This window comes from Phasianus colchicus, chromosome 1 (assembly GCF_987193195.1).
Source record: "Phasianus colchicus chromosome 1, bPhaCol1.hap1.1, whole genome shotgun sequence".
NCBI lineage: Eukaryota > Metazoa > Chordata > Aves > Galliformes > Phasianidae > Phasianus > Phasianus colchicus.
This window is the reverse complement of record NC_143436.1, coordinates 46,338,500-46,357,573: the sequence shown is the minus strand read 5'-3', so window position 1 is coordinate 46,357,573 and position 19,074 is coordinate 46,338,500. Positions and strand designations below refer to the sequence as shown.

The 19,074-nt window shown below is 46.5% G+C and overlaps 1 protein-coding gene across 3 annotated transcripts in view; it reads left to right on the top strand.

Moving 5' to 3' along the window:
- NTN4 (netrin 4) overlaps positions 1 to 19,074 on the top strand; it is a 37,973-nt gene that overhangs the window by 6,858 nt on the left and 12,041 nt on the right. For all 3 annotated transcript variants that reach the window (XM_031600435.2, XM_090140067.1, XM_031600436.2), the window contains exons 3-5: positions 9,039 to 9,311; positions 17,853 to 17,979; positions 18,154 to 18,342. In XM_031600435.2, coding sequence (XP_031456295.2) covers positions 9,039 to 9,311; positions 17,853 to 17,979; positions 18,154 to 18,342 — 589 coding nt within the window. The remainder of the gene's footprint in view (positions 1 to 9,038; positions 9,312 to 17,852; positions 17,980 to 18,153; positions 18,343 to 19,074) is intronic.

The following is a 19,074-nucleotide window of genomic DNA, read 5'->3' as shown; positions in this document are numbered from 1 at the left end:
TTCATCTGGTTCCTTACTGCCCAGCTCTCCAGCCTGTCCAGGTCTCGCTGAATGGCAGCACAGCCTTCGGGCGTGTCAGCCAATCCTCCCAACTTCGTATCATCAGCAAACTTGCTGAGGGTGGCCACTACCCCCTCATCAAGGTCATTGATGAAGATGTTGAACAGGACCGGTCCCAGCACCGACCCCTGGGGAACACCGCTGGTTACAGGTCTCCAACCAGACTCTGCACTGCCAATGACAACCCTCTGTGCTCTGCCAGTCAGCCAGTTCTCAACCCACCTCACTGTCCACTCATCTATCCCGCACTTCCTCAGCTTCGTTATAAGGATGTCGTGGGAGACAGTGTCAAATGCCTTGCTGAAATCAAGGTAGACTACATCCACTGCTCTCCCCCCATCCACCCAGCCAGTGACAACATCATAGAAGGCTACCAGGTTGGTCAAGCACGACCTCCCCCTGGTGAACCCGTGCTGACTACTCCTGATAACCTCCTTTTCTTCCAGTTGTCTGGAGATGGCATCCAGCACAATCTGTTCCATCACCTTTCCAGGGACAGAGGTGAGGCTGACTGGCCTGTAATTACCTGGATCTTCCTTCTTGCCCTTTTTGAAGACTGGAGTGACATTGGCTATCCTCCAGTCTTCAGGCACCTCCCCCATTCTCCAAGACCTCTCAAAGATGATAGAGAGCGGTTCAGCAATCACCTCTGCCAGCTCCCTCAGCACCCGTGGATGCACCCCATCGGGTCCCATGGATTTATGAACATTGGTGTTGCCTAGGCGCTCTCGGACCGCCTCTTCCCTGACTAAAGGGAAGTCTTCCATTCCCCAGACCTTCTCACTAACCACCAGGGCCTGGGATTCCCGAGGGGGAGCTTTTTCACTGAAGACAGAAGCAAAGAAGGCGTTCAGTATCTCCGCCTTCTCAGCATCCCCCGTTACCAGAACACCCCCCTCACTTAGTAGGGGACCTACATTCTCCCTAGTCTTCCTTTTACTGTTAACATACTTAAAAAAACCTTTTTTATTATCCTTTACCACCTTTGCTAGATTCAATTCCAGGTGGGCTTTAGCCTTCCTCGTCGCATCCCTGCAGGCCCTGACAACATTTCTATATTCTTCCCGAGTGGTCAGACCCTTTTTCCACATTTCATGGACCTTCTTTTTCCCTTTGAGTTTGTGCATGAGCTCCTTGCTCATCCACACAGGTCTCCTGCCACCCTTTCCTGATTTCTTGCTCACAGGGACGCACCGATCCTGGGCTTGGAAGAAGAGCTGTTTAAATGCCAACCAGCTCCAACCAGATTCTCATCCTTTCAAGAACATGATGCCATGATTTGGGGTTTTAAAGGCACTGTCACTGGAATTAAGCAGGTGCTTTCAGGTGAGTGTGTTCCCAGACTTGCTGAGCTGAGCCTCATCAGGGGCTGCCTGGCCCCAGTCTGTTCTCAGGCAAAGAAGACCTGCAGCCAGGGAAGCAATGACTTTGCTGTAAGGATGCAGGAGCCTAACAAAACATCTGACTGAAGACTTTCCCCATGCTTAATTCAGTGGATTTTTTCACAGCAGTGATCCTTGTAACCTAGATGCAGAAACCTTTAGGTGCTGGCCTCTTGTTATCAGTGTTATAGCAGGAAGGCTAGGGCCATATTTTAGCATGGGTTGTATAAATGTGCTACAAATCCAGGGTATTTTTTGCATTTTTCCAGGATGTAACCCTTCAACCATATTCCTGCAAGGGAAGTCTGAACTGGATTCACCAGCCAAATGTAACCTAAGTAAACAAGATGCAGAAATAAACTCCTTCAGCTCTGTGCTCTGTTTTATTAGTATACAGAAAAGGCTATCTGCCCTCCCACACTTTGGATCAGATTAATATTTCTTGCCTTACAAGCTAATCCTAAATTTATCCCTGTCTGGAGATCACTGCTAAGGGCTTGTCTAGAGGAGGCCCTTAGCAGATGTTAATTCTTTAACTGTGAGTGAGAGTGACTGTCCACTCTGCAATGCAATTATCTCATTTACTTTAAATTCCCATCTGTGGTCAATTCAGATTAGCTCGCCTGAGTGTCCCCATTTAGACAAGCTCTGGCATAAAAGGACTTACTGAAGCAGAGTCTCCTTGACAAGATTTTAGTAAATTAGCAACTTATTTGAGTGTTTATCTATTCAGAATACTGCTAATAAATCACTTTGAGACTTCAGCCATTGTTGCTGCGTGTTATTAATAGGAGAGGCGTACTTGCAGCTTGACTGTTTTCCAGCAACAGACTCTAACATGCTGCTTGCTGATGTTTGAAACATCACATGCCACTGTTTTACTGTGGGGTGCGTGTGTGTCTTGCTGAGCATTTTCAGCCTGTCTCTGTCCTCAAGGATCTGCACAGCAGCCCTACTGGTTCTACCTGAAATTAACTCTATAGAGCAAAACTAAGTTTGGTCCTACTCTTGATTAATTTGACCGTGATAGGCACTGAGCAGTTGCAACACTCAGTGACACAAACAGGAGTTAAAGGTGCTCGGTGACTTTTATTTTGAGCCCTAAATTTTGGGTTCTAGGAAGAATCTGCCCATTCTGGGCTTATGTTAGGCTTATGTCAATGATGTATTGTAGGGACCTGAAAATCCCAGGCTTGCTAGCTGGTAGTTTAGTGCAGGGCGTATTCAGGTAGAAACTGGAAACCTAAATTCAGTTTTCATTTGTGCCTGAGAGGACTCGGGACAAAGGTAGCTCTGGGCCTGTGCAGAGGTGAAGCTTTGGTACTCAGGGAGTTATCCCATGAAAGATACCTTCCCTCAGAGCCTGGGCTCACCAGGGGTGAGAGCAAGAAGCTTCTCAATCTGCCCAGCTATCCTCTCCTTGATTCCTCCTTTGCAGCCAGCCCACAGCAAGACCTCATCTTCTCCTTTTCTCTCTGGCTCTCTGAGGCTTTTTGGCACACAGAATTTGACCCTCCGCTTGGCTAGCTGTTGAAATGCAGCCACCTCCAGGATGGAGCATAGTCAGTGCTTAATAGTGCATGCCGACAGGCCTCTATTTAGAAAAGCAAGTTTCTAACGGCTGCAGATCAAGGCTTCTAGATTGGCCTCCAATTATGGCTAAATTATGACTAGATTGGCTAAAACAAATTATTCCTGGGAGGGGGCTGTGAAAGAAAATGAATTCTATATTGTAGGCTGCCAGCAAGAGAAGGAATGGGCTCCAGGGCTCAGTTTTCCAAACTTACATTTTTATGTAGGCATTGAAGAGCACTGTACTCATGTGAAGCAAAAGGGATTTGGATAGGGAAAATTTAATTCTCTGAACTGGCATCTGGCCTCGTTAGCAAGGCTATTGCTTCCCTTGAGAAAAGGCCACAGGCTCCTCTTGCAGCACTGCTCCCCGCTGCTCCATTTCACTGCTCCTTACTGGCATGCAGGGAAGACTGGCTTACTTGTTCAGCTCCCAGCTTGCTGGCTGTGAAGCAGGGTTGCTGTACTTCTCTTTGGGCTTTCTTGGTACTAATGGTTACATGGAAAGTGTGTAACCTAAAGCAGTGAATGGCTGCATCTCAGGAGCCTTGGACCAAAAGCTCATGGACTTAATCTAAGATTAATTGGCATGCACAGTGAGTAGTAGCTTGAAATTTCCATTCTAGAAGCATCCAAAATCCTACTCAAATGGCAGAGTCCTCAGATTCTGCCTGGGCAACTTTTCTAGGAAGAAATGAGTGTCCAAAACAGGCTTACACAAGCCATTCACTCCTCTATTGCCGATCTCTGTGCTGCATCCCCATGCCCCATCACCGTGTTCAAAGTCTACAGCCTCAGGGTGAAAAGGGAATGCTGTTTCTCACGGCCTTTTTGACTGTACCTGTTTGCATACAATTCAGACAGGTGTTCTTTTTCCCAAATTGACGTTTTGCTCACAGTCACTGGATGGTTTCCACTGCAATACCAAGCAACCAGCTCTACAGACACAAAGCCTTTTCTTTATAGACAAAAGGAGTGGAAAAATATTCATGAAGTCGAGTTACGCTTCAGCTGAAAGAAATGCCATCAATGCCTAGCCCTGCTGCAGGCATCCATGCTGACACTCTGACCCTTGCAGGCCTTTGTAGGATACAGTGAGAGGGGCTGTTCTGTGGCCACAGGGAGACAGCCAGCTGCACGAGCAGGCCCAGTTCTCTCCCTACCTTGCTGGACACAGCTCCAGCTTTTCTTGGTCTTCCAGGTTTTCTGCCTGTTAGAAGAGTGAGAGTGGTGATTAGGCGAAATAAAGCCATCGGAGAATAAACTCGGTTCATGGAGAAGCGCTGTTTGCTGAGGTGAAGGAATCCTAATGTTTCGAGCTGTTTGCACTGCGGAGAGATTTTTGTGATAAGAACATTACTTCTGTGATCATCACCTGACTAAAGGCAGCAATGACTCTGCACTGTTTCATTTTCATCTGAAGAAATTGTGCAGTCGGACTTCGAAAAGGAGCTGAGAAGATGGCTCTCGTCTGGCTGATTATTGCCAGAGACATCCAGGATCCTGTAGGAACCCTGGTCCTTACCTTGTTCTCCCTGTACCTTTTCCAGCCCCTCTCTGTCTGCCATGTATGACTAGGAGCTTTCCCGGACAACTTCTCAGTGTTGAGAATGGCAGAGCAATGTCTTGAGTTTCCCCAAACTGAAAGCTGTCTTGAATATAGATTAACCTGCCAAGGCTCCCATGAGGACCAGTTATTTGAAACAGCTGGATTTTCCTTCTGAAGTCTTTGCAAGATTATATGACTCCTGGATGATGAGGCAGGGAGTCATTTGCCTTATTTTATGTGCTACAAAAAGGGTGTAGGCACAGGCCAAATGCTGTCCTTAGTCGGAGAATGAGAAGTAGTTGTAACAGCTGCAGGAGAGACACTTCTCCAGCATCTCAGTAGCTGCTGTTGGTGGTATACATCAGATTTCTGTAGCCATTATTTACAGTAGCCACCAAAGAGCCTTTTTTCAGCATAGGGTTGTTGCAGTGGGTGTAGCACATCATAGATACATGAGGCTTTCTCTTTTAATAGTTCTTTTGCTTGGTGTAAGGGTAATACATCACAACAGAAGGACCCGCACTGGGGCTCCAGCAGCCAGCTGTACAGGGTGAAGGGTCCACCAGCACAGATTTTGCTGTTTTCCTTGTTTGTTGGCTGTTTCCTTTCTTGTTTCCTTCTTTCCATGTGTACATGCTCATTGACTCCCCCATCCATTTACTCCTTCTGTGTCATTTCTGCTGTTGTCATTTTGCAGACTATCTCCCAGTGCCTTGCAGGCTCAGCATGACAACTTTGAGTCAGGGCTGTTGGGAAGCTCAAGCCCAGCACCTCAAGTAGGACACAGGGTAGCAGGTCCCTGCACACTGCCCCATGGGTGCCTGTTTCTCCTGTAAGTGTCTCTTAAGTATCATGAGTATAAGTGACCTAAAGGGTTGACTTTATCACCACAGTCACTTGCATCTTGACAAAGGCTCATGGTGGGTAGAGGTTCTGGTGGTCCATGGCACACTGTGACTCATCTAGGCAGCTTTACTGGCAGCAGATCTGTATTGGTTTTGTTGACTTCCTCAGGCCACTTTGACTTCAGAGTCTACTTTGTTGTTCTCAGCATCATTCATTAGCATTTTCCTTCCCACTGTGGTTATATATATAAAGATGCCCTTTCATTGCCTTTCGAGTGTAAACATACTAGGGTACTTCTTGCAAAGGGACTTTTATGTATTTATAAATCGAGGTCATTGTGGTGCAGGCGGTTACTTGAGTGCACCATGCTCAGAGCCACTGTTTTATTTATATTCAGGGCTACATTTTTGCATCCGGGGAACGGCAAGTAGCTAAAGCTTCTTGTGCCTCTTAAGCCAAAAAAAAAAAAAAAAAAAGTGAAATAATCAGCTGATCAAGAGCTCCTCATGACAGCCTGCGAGGAAATGGAAACGCTGTGAAAATTTATTAGGGGGTGTCAGCTTTGCCATGTGCCCAAACCATGGAGAACTTGGCTGAAGAGCAGCCTGTTTGCATTCCACAGCATGCACGGGGCTGGCATTGGAGCTAGAATCTGGCAGTGGACACTGCACCAGGCTCACTGACACTGAGAGGCATTGCTGTGCTGTTGCCTAACACGAGGATTTCAGCCTGCTTTTCCATTTCTTATTGAAAGCATTGCTTTTTCCTTGGACGTTTTTCATGGGGACAAAAATCCTGAGAGGCTTCTCCTCCGACCCACATGTCCTCAAGCAAGTTTTAAATCACACCTCTGTTGTTTCATGAAAGCATCATATTTATGGACATGGGATCCAACAGCACAATTAGAAGGCTTAGAAGGAACATAACCCCAAAAATCACTTGGTATTTTGATTTGAAAACAGATGTTCATTTTATTTGCCTCCTACTTTGTGACATTTGCTCCTCAGATATGAGATGTTGCTAGATAGTTATTTTTAAATGGGAGCCAAGAGGGAGATTCTGTTCCTGGGACTGTGCTAAAGAAGAATCCCAAACATCTGAAGATTTACAATGAGCTCACAACACTGGGAATGAAAATGCCTTTCTGATAGGATATATTATGGCACGTCCAGCATAAAAGCACTGTGGGTTTTCAATTTGTCACTTCCTACTTGTTCTACAAAATCAAAATATGTAGTAAGGCATATACAGAGCAGCTGCTGCTGTAGAGATCCTGTCCTCCCACTTCTGACTGTCGTGCATGATGCTGACTATCATGTGGGAGAAGTCACACCATCTACCTAACACTGTAATGCTGATTACTGGCATATTGTTCATAAGACACATAGAGACAGGCAGCTCTGGTGGCCATGGGGTGCTTCCTGGTGAGGCTTGTTGCATGCAGAATGCCAGAGAGGGCACTCGGGGACACCAGGCTTGCAGCACCCCGTGGCCAGGTGCACATGCACAGAGGCAGCTCACTCATCTCAAATCCTGCAGTGGAAAGCTAGATGGAAAAGTCTAGGAGAGGTGAAAGCAGGACGCAGCCCGTGTGAGGATGCGCATGGGGCTGAGGTGCTGGGCAGCAGCAAACCCACCACAGCTGCATGGGGACGTGTGACCTCAGTGATGTGCTGGGATTACTCTAGAGACAGGCTGGGATGAATTGGCAAGGTTAACAACTGAACAGGGAAATCCTGCTGGGAAACACATCCTTGATCTTATTGTGCAGCCACTGGGAGCTACGGCTCAGTCGGCTGGGACGGAGCAAAGAATTGCTATTTGTATGAAATCTCACATGTTATAATGACTGTTTTGTATTTTATTAAAACAGACCCACTAGAACTGGGGGATGGGGGTGTTTACTGCAGTGGCAGCGCTGAGACTCAGCTCCCCTGCTGTTGTGCGAGCAGTGCGGGGCAGCCGGGGCAGCAGGGTGAGCCTTTTCTCTGCAGCCCTTGGGAACTGCAGATAGGGCTCGTGTTTAGCATCACTGTTTTCAAGCAACCATAAAAAGAAATGTTTGTAACGATTTAGGGCCTGAGCTGGAATACTGGCTCCATTGAAATCAGTGGCATAACTCCCCCTGAATTCCACAGAGTCATGGTTTAACTCCCTCAGCGTGAAGGCACTTGGGACTATTGATTTCCTCACTGCACTGCCTTTATGAGGGTTACAGGCATGAGTTGCCTGCCATAAAATGGGATAGATAAATGAGAAAAAGTGAAAATAATCAGAAAAAATGTCTGTTGCTATATCTAGCATAGATTATTTCCATTTGTGTATTTCCTTCACCACTCCCATCTGAATGAGGATGAGCAAAGAATTCTCTGCGACAAGACTGATGTAATAGCTAGGAAACCAAAATTCTAGTTTTTACTGAAAATTCTCAGTCAGGCATTTTCCATCATCTGCCCTAAAAGGAATCGATGTCTCCAAAATGGAAGTTTTTCAGGGAATTTTTTTTCTGCATCTTGTATTCATAGAGCCACAAACAAGTAAATGCGAGCACGACGACGCTGATGTGTGTTTGGGTGAACAGCAGTTTCTGAGGAGAGGTGCAGGGCTGCTTGTTGGGTTCATTTTATTTCAGGAAAGTGGAAAAGCAGGTCTATATCCCTGAAAAGGATGAAGAAACACCTTTCGAAAAGTGTCCTTATTTACTAATGTCCCTTATCTGACTCATTACTTCCACACAAAGGATGCACCACCTTACTTCTTTGGCCACCTCTCCAAGCCAACCTGCTCCCTTCTGACAGCATTTTGGTAGAATCAGCTAAATTCTTGAGTACCTTGGAAGGACTGCTTGTCTGACAACTTTATGTGGTTTTACACCACTGCTGGAAGCTGTGCATCTACCCACTAGGCCATGTTGCACTCAGTCAAGCAACTGACTGAACTGGTGCTTGCAAACATTATAACTCACAGGTCTTCCGAAGCCAGTTGGTCATTGAAGGAGTATCTAGCTATTTAATAAGTGTAAACCATAGAAGTGTAAACCATAACTTAGATGTTCTGGTAACTAATACATATCGTAAATTTGTCGTTCCACATGAATGACAGTTGTATGAATGACGTGCTGTTTCTGGTAACACACTGCAGGCAGCTGGCCCAGCAAGTTTAAAATAAAGCTCTCGAAGAAAATTAGTTATTTTTGTCTAGCGCTCTTGATGTTTCATTTGAGCCAATATTTACTTATTCAATCAGACAGAAGTTAAAATAAAGGCTGATTGAGAAGTATTTTCTTAATCCTTGGGAGCTGCAATTTTTCTTTCTTTCTTATCTTGGTTTTCAGCTTGCTGCCACGCCACATCTAGGAAGTGGCCTGGGACTGATGGAAGCCAAACATTTGGAAATCTGAGCTTCATTTGTTAAAAAAATAAGGGGCAGTGGCGGGAGAAGTTGGTGAGAAGTCCTTCACCTGATGTTTGCCCTGAGCTGGTCAGCCGTGGTTAATGGCCAAATGTAGGGTAATGGCCAGCAATGCTGTAGGAACCAGATTTGTTGCATCAGAGGGTATGAGGGTGTTGCATGCACCTGGGAATGCCCCACACCGCTAACACCCCCCGTTCTGCCCCACACCTCTGCAGGTGATATACCGAGCCCTCTCGCCACCACATGCTGCCGAGGACCCATACAGTGCGGAGGCCCAGGCGCAGCTGAAGATGACCAACCTACGCGTGCGGCTGCTGGAGAGGCAGAGCTGCCCCTGCCACCGGCTGGAACCGCCTGCCCCACCAGCCCCGCACTACGCCGTGTACGATTTCATTGTGAAGGGCAGCTGCTTCTGCAACGGCCACGCCGACCACTGTGTTCCCGTCAGAGGGTTCCGGCCTGTCAGGGCAGCTGGTGCTTTCCATGTGGTACGTACACAAGCTTGGTGATGTTAACATTTCTGACTCCCTTATGCCCACAGATCCTAACTAGCAATATCTAAGAACTACTGAATGCAGGGTATTTTGATGACAGAGATGAGCAGGGGACACACACTACCCGCTGCTCCTGGAGCATCCTCTGATACTGGTTTGGATTGTGAGCCAAGGGGCAGGAGGGCTCCAATTCTTAAACCAAGTTGGATGGGACACGTAAAGATCATCAAGTCCAAGTCCTGGCTCCACACTCCTGGATCTGAAAATCAGATCATATGTCTGAGAGCTTTGTCCAGACACTTGTTGAACTCTGGCAAGCTTAGTGCCATGACCCTGCCCTGGGAAGGCTGTTTCAGTGCCCACCACTCTCATGTTTGCACCCTGCCAGCTCTGACCTCACTGCCCACAGTGCACTTTCTGCCCCTCCTGGCTGGCCCTGAAGGCACTGTCTGTGCTGGCAGAAGAGCCATAGCGAAAGTTGAACCTGGCAAGTATAGTGCCCTGTACAATGTGAAAAAGAGAAAGATCATAAAAATGTAAGCCAATTACTTGAGATAGGAGGTCTGGCATCTATCCAGCTCTTCAGAGAACTCTCATTTCAGTTAAATTATGGTCTAAAACATGAAGCAGACATCGTGTTTCCTTTCTAATAGAGCTAGTCTTGCAACATCTTGAAAATACACAAATTTGAAAGCATACAGCACTATGATTGATAAGCCTGTTTCATGTAGTGCTGCTCTGGTTTTCACAGATGTTCCCTGAGTGAAAGCGTTTGAAAGGAGCTGTTTGCTTGGGATTGTTTCTGTGTGATACAATTGCCTGGGAGTGTGACCAAGAGCACTGCTGAGAGTTACAGCAGAGCTTGAAGCCAATTATGCTTCCGGGAGAGATACAGCCTATAGGAATTACAATGCACAGGTAGCAGGCGGTGATGTGGGAAGGAGCCAATGCCAGAATCACACTGAAAAACAAAACAAGAAATAGCAGCAAGCCTCTGCACCAGCCCCTGGGGGAGTGGGAAAGTAAACATCACTTACAAACATGGCATGAGTCCCAAAGGTGACGTCTGTGTAATGAGGCTGACTCATTTTGCTGTCCCTTCAGAGCTGACTCCACATGGCCTATGAAGGATGGGCCTGCCTAAGGGCATGCTTTGCAGCAGGACCGTGCTGGATGGTCAGGGCGTGATGAGACATTTCCCCCACTGATATTTTCTCACCAATTGCCACTTTTTGCACTGTCAGATCAGGACAGAAAGACTGCACAATCTGTGGCTCCTTAGCTACAATTCAAATTTCTGAAAACAGAGACAGATTTAAGATAAGTGTTTCTTTGTGTTTCACCTGGAAAAAAAGTCAATCACATTACAGGTAACTTGAAGATATACCGTCAGTTACTCATGCGTGAGATGAGGACCTCAGTGGTGGCTCTGTGTAGCATTTATGTGGGGGCTTTCACAGACCCTTCACTGTAGGACTAGGGACAGCAAAAGATGGGGAATGCATTACCAACTCTGAATGTGATTACAAAATCTGGCTCAGTTCTGGTGCTCATTTTGATCAAAGCACTCCTGATGAGCATCTCCTAAGTTAGAGAGTTAGCATCAGATTTCGAGCATGTTTAATATTCCTTGTCTTAAAAAAATCCACCCTTGTCCAAAAAAATATGTCCAGGTTTTCTCAAACCCTTACTTGGTTTCAGTCCAGAGGCAAAATCCTAGCTGCAGGCTTATTTACAGAGCCTGCTTGGCCAACAGAAGAACCATATGTGATATATTGATGTTTCTGCTGATGGAGGTTATCCTGGTAGCACTTGGAACAGTTGCCAAATCTTGGGCAGATCTGCAAAGCCACCTGAAGCATCTCATCCACCTCCCCAGCAGCCAGAATGAGAGGATCTGTCAAGGCCACTTGGGGATGCAGGGACACTGCTGCCTGCTGCCTGCCTGGGTTTGGGGCCAGCACATCCCACTCAGTTCAGGACCTCATCCTGGCCCACTGCCACAGGATTCCTCCCATCATATGAATTTTTTCTCAGTGGCTGGGCCATTGTGCTCTGGAGAAAAATGTTCTGAATGGCTGAATGGAGGCTAAGTTTGGGTTGGCCATGAGATCATAAAATCATAGAATAGAATCATAGAATCACCAAGGTTGGAAAAAACCTCTAAGATCATCCAGTCCAACTGTTCACCTATTACCAATATTTCCCACTAAACCATGTATCTCAGTACAACATCTAAACATTTCTTTACTGATAGTACTAACCCAGGACATCCTCAGCTGCAAGGACGGGATGCAAAGAGGATGGCTGTATGGATGGAGAATAGCATGTTTTACCCCAGCAAGAGCAACTGCAGTTCTGTCTCTGGGGTGGAATAACCTCCTCTGTGAGTCAGATCAGTGCAAAGGTGGACATTACAGACTCTGAACATCCAGTGTAAGAAAAAAGTCACATTAGTCCTAACAGCACAAAGCAACAGCCAGGATCTGACAAAAGAACAGGTTAGTTTCTGTGCCTTTACCACTGTCCAGCTGCAAACCCATCTGTGATCCTCCTTCCTGCAGACGTTCTTCTTGGACAGCACAGAGGAAAGCTTATCAGCAATTTTCCTGTCCATCTTTCTTCAATCCAATTCCCCTGACAACTAAGGGGATCGTTGCAGGCCTTGTCCTGCATTCTTTATGTGGGTGGTGGCACCAGTGGAAGCCTACACATCTTCGTGAGATACCCAGTTCTACCATTTGGAATTTAGGAGTGGATCAGGCAGAAAGGTTTAGATAGAGGTGTTTATATGTCTGCTGAATTTACATAAATGAGAAAGGGATTTGTACAGGAAAGCTGTAGAGTTTTAATCAAGGTTTGTTTAAACACCAGAAATGCCATGTCAGCCTCTAGGTGCACTGTGAGTGTGGAAGTGAGGTTGCTGCTCCAGGGGAGTTTCTGTCTCCACGAGTTGAAGAGAGGACCTAGCTACCCTCCAGTGGTGGTGAGCACTGCTCCTCGGGGTGCTGGCTGTCCTGTGTTGTCCACTGGTGTGCCCCAAACAGATGTCAGGGTGGTACATCTACTCTCCCTCTCATCTCCACTCCTCCCATGTCATATATTCAAAGGGTCCCTATCCAAATCATATCAATACCAAACCCAGTGCATGTCAAGAAAAAAGCATGCATGGACAAGAACACCTACACATGGATCATAGTTGGATTGCTGTGTGAGATGGATTACAGAGTGAAACACTGCTTACTGTAAAGAAATGTAAAAAAAAATCTGAGAGTAAAGAAATGGATTTACAGGCACAGGAAATGCCCCCTGATCTTCAGTGGCTGTGTAAAGCCTGGTTTTTGGGGCTGATCTACAGTGCAGGAGCTGGTATATCCATGCATTGAGCTATTGCAGGGCCAGCTTGGCCCCTGACCAGCTGAAGCATCCTGTTGGCCTGCTTGCCGCAACAGCAGTGGTCATGGTGGAGGTCAGCTTGGACATAGGCAGTAACTTGCAAGTCAGGAATCCAGAGTGAGGAAAAGAAGCCCAGAGGTACCACACCAAGCTTTGCAGTTCTGCCTCAAGGCGAGGACAAGTGTTCACCTGCCTCAGACAATCCCTGGTCTTCTAACATCCAAGTGGTTGTATAATTGGCCTGAGTCAACAATCTTGGAAGGCTGTAACCTTGGGGCTTCCTGCTTTTACCCCTGTGAGTTGAGATACCATCATCAACTGATGGTTTCATTGTCTCATTGATAATACACTATTATTAACTCTTTAACATATACCGCACTCCCACTAGTGCAGTCCTGTTGTGCGCACCTGTCACCTTCATTGAACAAAAAGCCAGAACAAATTCAGCTGTCTCAATTTGTTCTTCCTCCTGTTTTCTCTTTCTCACAATGGCAGTTTCAACAACTTGGCACAGTAGCCATCTTTGATGAAGACTAGAACCTGAGGTTCTAGGGTTTGTTTATATATATTTTTATATATAACCGAGGGACATGGTTTAGTGGGAAATTTGGACTTGATGATCTTACAGGTCTTTTCCAACCTTGGTGATTCTATGATTCTATGATTAAGTGATTTCAACGTATCTAAGATGTAAGCAAAGCAATTTGGTGTGGTACTGTTATCTTACCAAATAGGTACTGCTGCAGATATGCTTCTACCCTTCTTTAATAGTCAAAATGTTGTGTCAGTTAAGTCAAGGATTTTTCCAGGAGTTGGGCTTTATCTTGTAAGCAGAACAGACAAGCCAGATCAGGAAACTGATCAATGAGTGCATTTGATTCAACATGTGGTTGATATATGCAGACTGGTCAGTTGGTCTCCCTGGGCTCCTTACATCAGTATTGAATGAGCTGGGTTGGGGGTATGTGCTAAGGCTGGCATACTGAGTACAAGAGCCCTTCTGCATAGCTGGGCAGCAGGAATATCCCTCCCCCTTCCCACGTGGCTAACCCAGTGGCTGTTGTAAATTGTTATTGTGTTACTGACATCAAAAGACATTGAAGGTCTTCCCCAGAGCCACTGACAGAAGCCTATTGTACAAGGAATAAAAAACAAAGACAGCCCCCACACCCTGAACAACAAACTTTGTATTCTTTCACAAGAGTGAAATAGGATATGAGAATTTTCTCATGCATAAATTTGGTTGTCTGGTACTTTGGAAGTAATGCTGTCCTGTGGGCAGACAACAGCCAGTAGGCATGGTTTCTAAAATTGGCACAGTGGCACAGAGCGCAACACAGTTTAAAAGCCATTGTTAAAGACCAGTATGACTGGTTTTCCTTTAGACTGATATCATGTCTATTTTCCAAGGAAGTTAAAAAAAAAAGACAGAAAAAATGCAATTTTAGCAGTTCCAAGCAAGCAAGTCTATTAAAAGCAGCTATTTAGTTCATCTGTCTAGGCTATCAGGTCTTTGGGACATTGATTGTGTTTTAGTGTGTGTTTGTGTTGGGCTCTTTGTACAGTGGGAGAGTTCTTGTAATAGAAACTAATTAATAACAGGTGACTGAGTGCCTTTTTCCTCAGCACAGCATTTCTTTCACTCTGAGACATTTTGGATAAATAGGGTGGAAAGCGCTTTGTAAGATTCAACCAAAAAGCCCATGTATTTGCAATCTGAAAGGAAGTGCTGGAAGGTAATAATTCAGCAACAAAAGGCTATGGAAGGAAGCATGCCCTAGCAACTGTCTTTGTATATAGAAATCAGCCGCTCGTTTATCTTGCAGAAGTCAACTTTTGTAACACTGTTTGCATTGTGCCCTCTAACGAGTGACATTGCGACTGGGCTGTCAAACTAAGAAGGGAAACAGTGTGAAAATGAACAGGGATGTAAAGACCCCGTGACAAAATGAAAAATGGTATGAAAAGGATTTTCTGCTTAACTGAGTCAAGAGCCATGTGAATGCTTAAAGCAGTGAGACACACAGGGAATTGTGTTTGTGTACTTAGCAATGCTCCATAGTGACCCCAAATGGATATGCCTTACAGTTAAATGTAAATCGAAGTGAATGAAAAGGGAGGAGAAAATGTGCTTTTTCCACTGTCAGCCCATATGGGTCCCATTGTGCCTTCAGAAAGATGCTGAGATGCCAGAGAAATGCCCCGGGCTGGTACCACTTTGACAGGCTGCCACCTCAGCCCTGGTTCCCCAGTGCTCCCCATCAAATTGGGCATACAGAGGACCTGGCCTGGTATCCAGCACTTGTACACCCCTCACCTACTGCCACATTACTTTTTCTTCTGTTATCTCTTCTCCTTTCTCCTGTCCTTAGCTGTCACAATATCTCCGGAAAACTAAAAAAATTCTTGTCTGCACATGGGTTACAAGAAATGGCTTGTTAGTATTCAGCTCCTTTGTTGTTTCCAACATATAAAAACCTTTTATGTCATGCTAGAATTATGTAGAAGAAAAAAAGAGTTTTTCTTCAATGGGATAAAGCTAGGATGGAAGGGGTTTTAAAGCAGAGCTGTTTTGGGGAATAATCATTATAATGCTATTGAAAGAGAAGAAATACATCTTGCCCAAGGCGAGGTTTTTGAAGTGCTTAGTCTGACTTTTGTTAAACTTCTGAGGGAAAAAAAAGAATAGGGAAAAATATATTAACAAAACAGTTGCAGAGAGAAACCAGAGAGCCTTTTTCCCTCCCCTCCACACCTCCTTGGGTCATCACCCTGAACCCCCAGCCCACCCTGCACCCAGTTGAGTGGCTCTCCTGCTACTTTTCAAGCTTTTCTATACTACCTCAAGCTTGTCTATAGCACTCGTTTCCTTCCCCTGGGCACAACACACCTTGCAAGCAATCAGTACGAGGGGCATCGTGTCCTGCTCTGCCTCAGTGGCTCTCCCAGATTTATAACTGATTTTCATTTCCATGCAGCTAGAGACTTTTGAAGTGAGTGTAAAGCAGGTTGTAACATCAGTTTGTGTACGGCATTTCCCTAAAGAGGGCATACGGGAAGTTTTGTAGAGAAATGTAAATTCGGGAGTGAGGAGTCTGAGAGTTTGAAGAGGAATGTTTAGAAGTGGTAGGAAAAATGAAATGTGAAAACACGAGACACACTTTGAGAATGAAATATTCCATCTGCAAACTTGTTTTGTTTCTCTCTGTGTTTGCTTCTCATTCTTTCCACACTTTATCACACATATGAGCATATAGGCGACCTCAACTTGATAAGCCAGACAGAGCAAGGAGTATCTGCGGTGAGGCAGAAATAGCACGGAAAGCAATGTTATCTCAGCATTTGCCACTTTAGCTCAGATACTTCTGCATTCTGTCAGATTCTGTCTGTATCTACATGTTGCTCATACCGTCTGGTTGCTGTACTGTTATACTTGCCCCTGCTCCATGATCCAGACATTCTAATAAAGCAGGAAAGGACCACTTGAAAGGTTTTTGAAAGATTTCACTATTTGCATTACTGATGAAAACTCTTTCAAGGACTTTCAAGGTCAGTTTTGAAGTGTTGTCTGTTCTGGTTATTTCTGACCCCTGTGAGACATTACCTGAAATCTATTTATTGAAAGGAAACAGCCAGAAAGTCGTCATCGGTGAGGGGCATTTGCAGTCTGCATGCGTGTGCACCTACGCAACACACAGGAGTTGTTTACTGCATACTTAAGGTCCTCTCCTCTTCCATTTACTGTCCCTGTTTCTGACAGGAGCAGTTCATGGTGAGTCTCAGCAGCAGCCTATGCATTTAGAAAGAGCAGTATTGTGAAATCTGCATCAGTCATGGTGGCAGGAGGATGTGAGCCCAGTTGTTGCCTCCCCTATACTGTGGCTTTCCCCTCAGCTGGCAAGAGAAGTGGCAGCAGAACAGCTAGGCAGAATGCAGCTGATGGGACCGGCTGACGGGGAGGCTTGCAGCTGAAGTTCCCTGAGTGAAACCATACAGAGCAAAATGCTTCTGGGGTGAACAGAAGCAGGAACCATTTTACCATGACCACAGCATGACGGCCCTCTGGGTTTGATGACTTGCCCAGTGCGGCCTGCTCCTGCACACAGCACCTGTGCTCCTCGGTCCAGCCCAGGCTGGCAGTGGAACCACGCTACCAAAGAGCCAGCAGCACAGGCAGCCACCGCAGTCACTGTGGGACGCAGCCATCCACCACGCTCCCCTGGATGAGGCAGGCCACCATCTCCTCCAAGGAGCCATGACGACAGCGTCCTCGCTGCGAGCTGAGGGCTGGGACTAAGCGTGCCAAGCTGCGGCCAGGCCGTGCTCCAGCCTCTCCCTCTGCTCTGGGCCCAGTGGCTGGGAGGTGCTCAGCTGCTCCAGAGCTCCATTTCGTCATGTCTGGGGGCGGCCGGGCTGCTCTTGCCCTCTGGCTGTGTCCTGTTTTCTTTGCGTTTGCCAGCAGCGTGATTAATGCCAGCAGCTGACAGGGCAGCTGGCACCAAGCTTACCACGCTGGCTTTTCATCTCTAATTACCCCCTTGGACTGTGTTTTCTAGCTGTTCAATTACCTATCTGTCACAAAGATGTCTGACAGTCCCTCATGGTCTTTGTGCTATCTCTGGATCTTCCCTTGTGCTGCAAAACCTCTGCCTAGGACATTAGGTATCTGTGTCCTGAGGTTCTAATTTCTTTTTTCTTCTGCTTGTTGACATTGGCGATGGACATTGAGGTTGTGACCGCTGCTGCTGCAGTGGTACGTTGGTGTTGTACTGTTTGGGAGGAAAAAAGAAAGGTTTTTCAGTGTTTCCCACGGATGCTTTGGACTTTGGCTTCTTTTAATGTCTCCTGGAAATCCATGTGGGGACTGGAAACCCCCTGATAAAGATCCCTGTAGATCTCAAAGGAAAAAATAAAAAGAAAAAAAAAAGATGTGATTACATGATACAATGACATGTATGACATACAAATATTGATCTAACTGAAGGTATAAATGCGGAATATCCACCTTTGGCTGCACTAGTCAGCAGGCAGTCCCAGTGCTAGCCTTCCTCCCAGCCTATGCCCTTGCAGTGGGTTGACGTTGCAGCCCTTGTGCCCAGGCACTGCTGTGGGTGACCTTCACTCTCTTTTCCCCACCAGGTCCATGGGAAGTGCATGTGCAAGCACAACACTGCAGGACCTCACTGCCAGCACTGTGCCCCGCTCTACAACGACCGCCCTTGGCAGGCTGCTGATGGCAAAACTGGAGCCCCCCGGGAGTGTCAGTGTAAGTGGCCAGCTTACATGTCATTTCTGTGGGGTGGATGAAAACATGAAGTATCCTCATGCACTTGAATGGCAAATGTGCCATTCCAAAATGTGGTTCAGGTTTTTGCCTCTTTTCTATTAACAATTCTCACTGCTATAACAAATCTTCCTGTTCTCTTTGGCTTCGTCCCAGCCTGCAAGTGTAATGGACATGCCGACACCTGTCACTTTGACATGGATGCGTGGCTGGCATCGGGCAACCGCAGTGGTGGTGTCTGCGACAACTGTCAGCACAACACAGAGGGACAGCACTGCCAGCGCTGCAAGCCAGGCTTCTACCGAGACCTGCGAAAGCCCTTCTCTGCCCCAGATGCTTGCAAACGTAAGTCAGCAACCTTTTACTGATGTAAGGCTTCTTCTAAGTAGGAGGCTGTCAAAGGTGAGATCTTCCTGCTCCTACTTGGAGCAATCTTCTTGCTTCAGCAAGGGATGGGGAGCTCTCAGCAGTATGCAATTTGAATTCCCTCACTGATGCTGTTTGCAAAAAGCAGTGATGAGATTTGCAGGACAAAAGCCTGCAGATGCTGTTGACAGATCTGTCCCAACAATCCCTGTAGGCTGGGGACAGGGGAAGAAAGATGATTCATTGACTCTCCTGCTATTTTTGGAAAGCAAGAGCTGCATCATGTTTGCATGCTTCCTTGTTTAGTCATTGCCATGACCCCAGAAGCAGGGTGCATTGCCTACGCAGCAGCAGGTGGGTATGGAAGGAGAAGCTGGAACACAAGTGAAGTGACACTGCAGAAGGTATAACACCAGGGGAGCGAGACCAAAGGCAGCCCACATGTAAAAATTAAATCTTTCCCAAGCCAAAGCAGCACTCAGAATAGCTCCAGGAAATGCTGTAGGCAGTGGTGATGCACCATGGGGCACACAGAATCTCTACAGCACACTGGGGACATTGCACAGCACCTGGCTAAGCCAGATGTTCAGTTTTGCATCTGCTTGCAGGGGGTCAGACGTTGCCACCTCCATCCTGCTTCTGCACTGAGGTTCATCCCTGGGGCACTCCAAGTCCTCCCAGCTCCTCAAAGGGGGCTTTCCCCTCTCTATC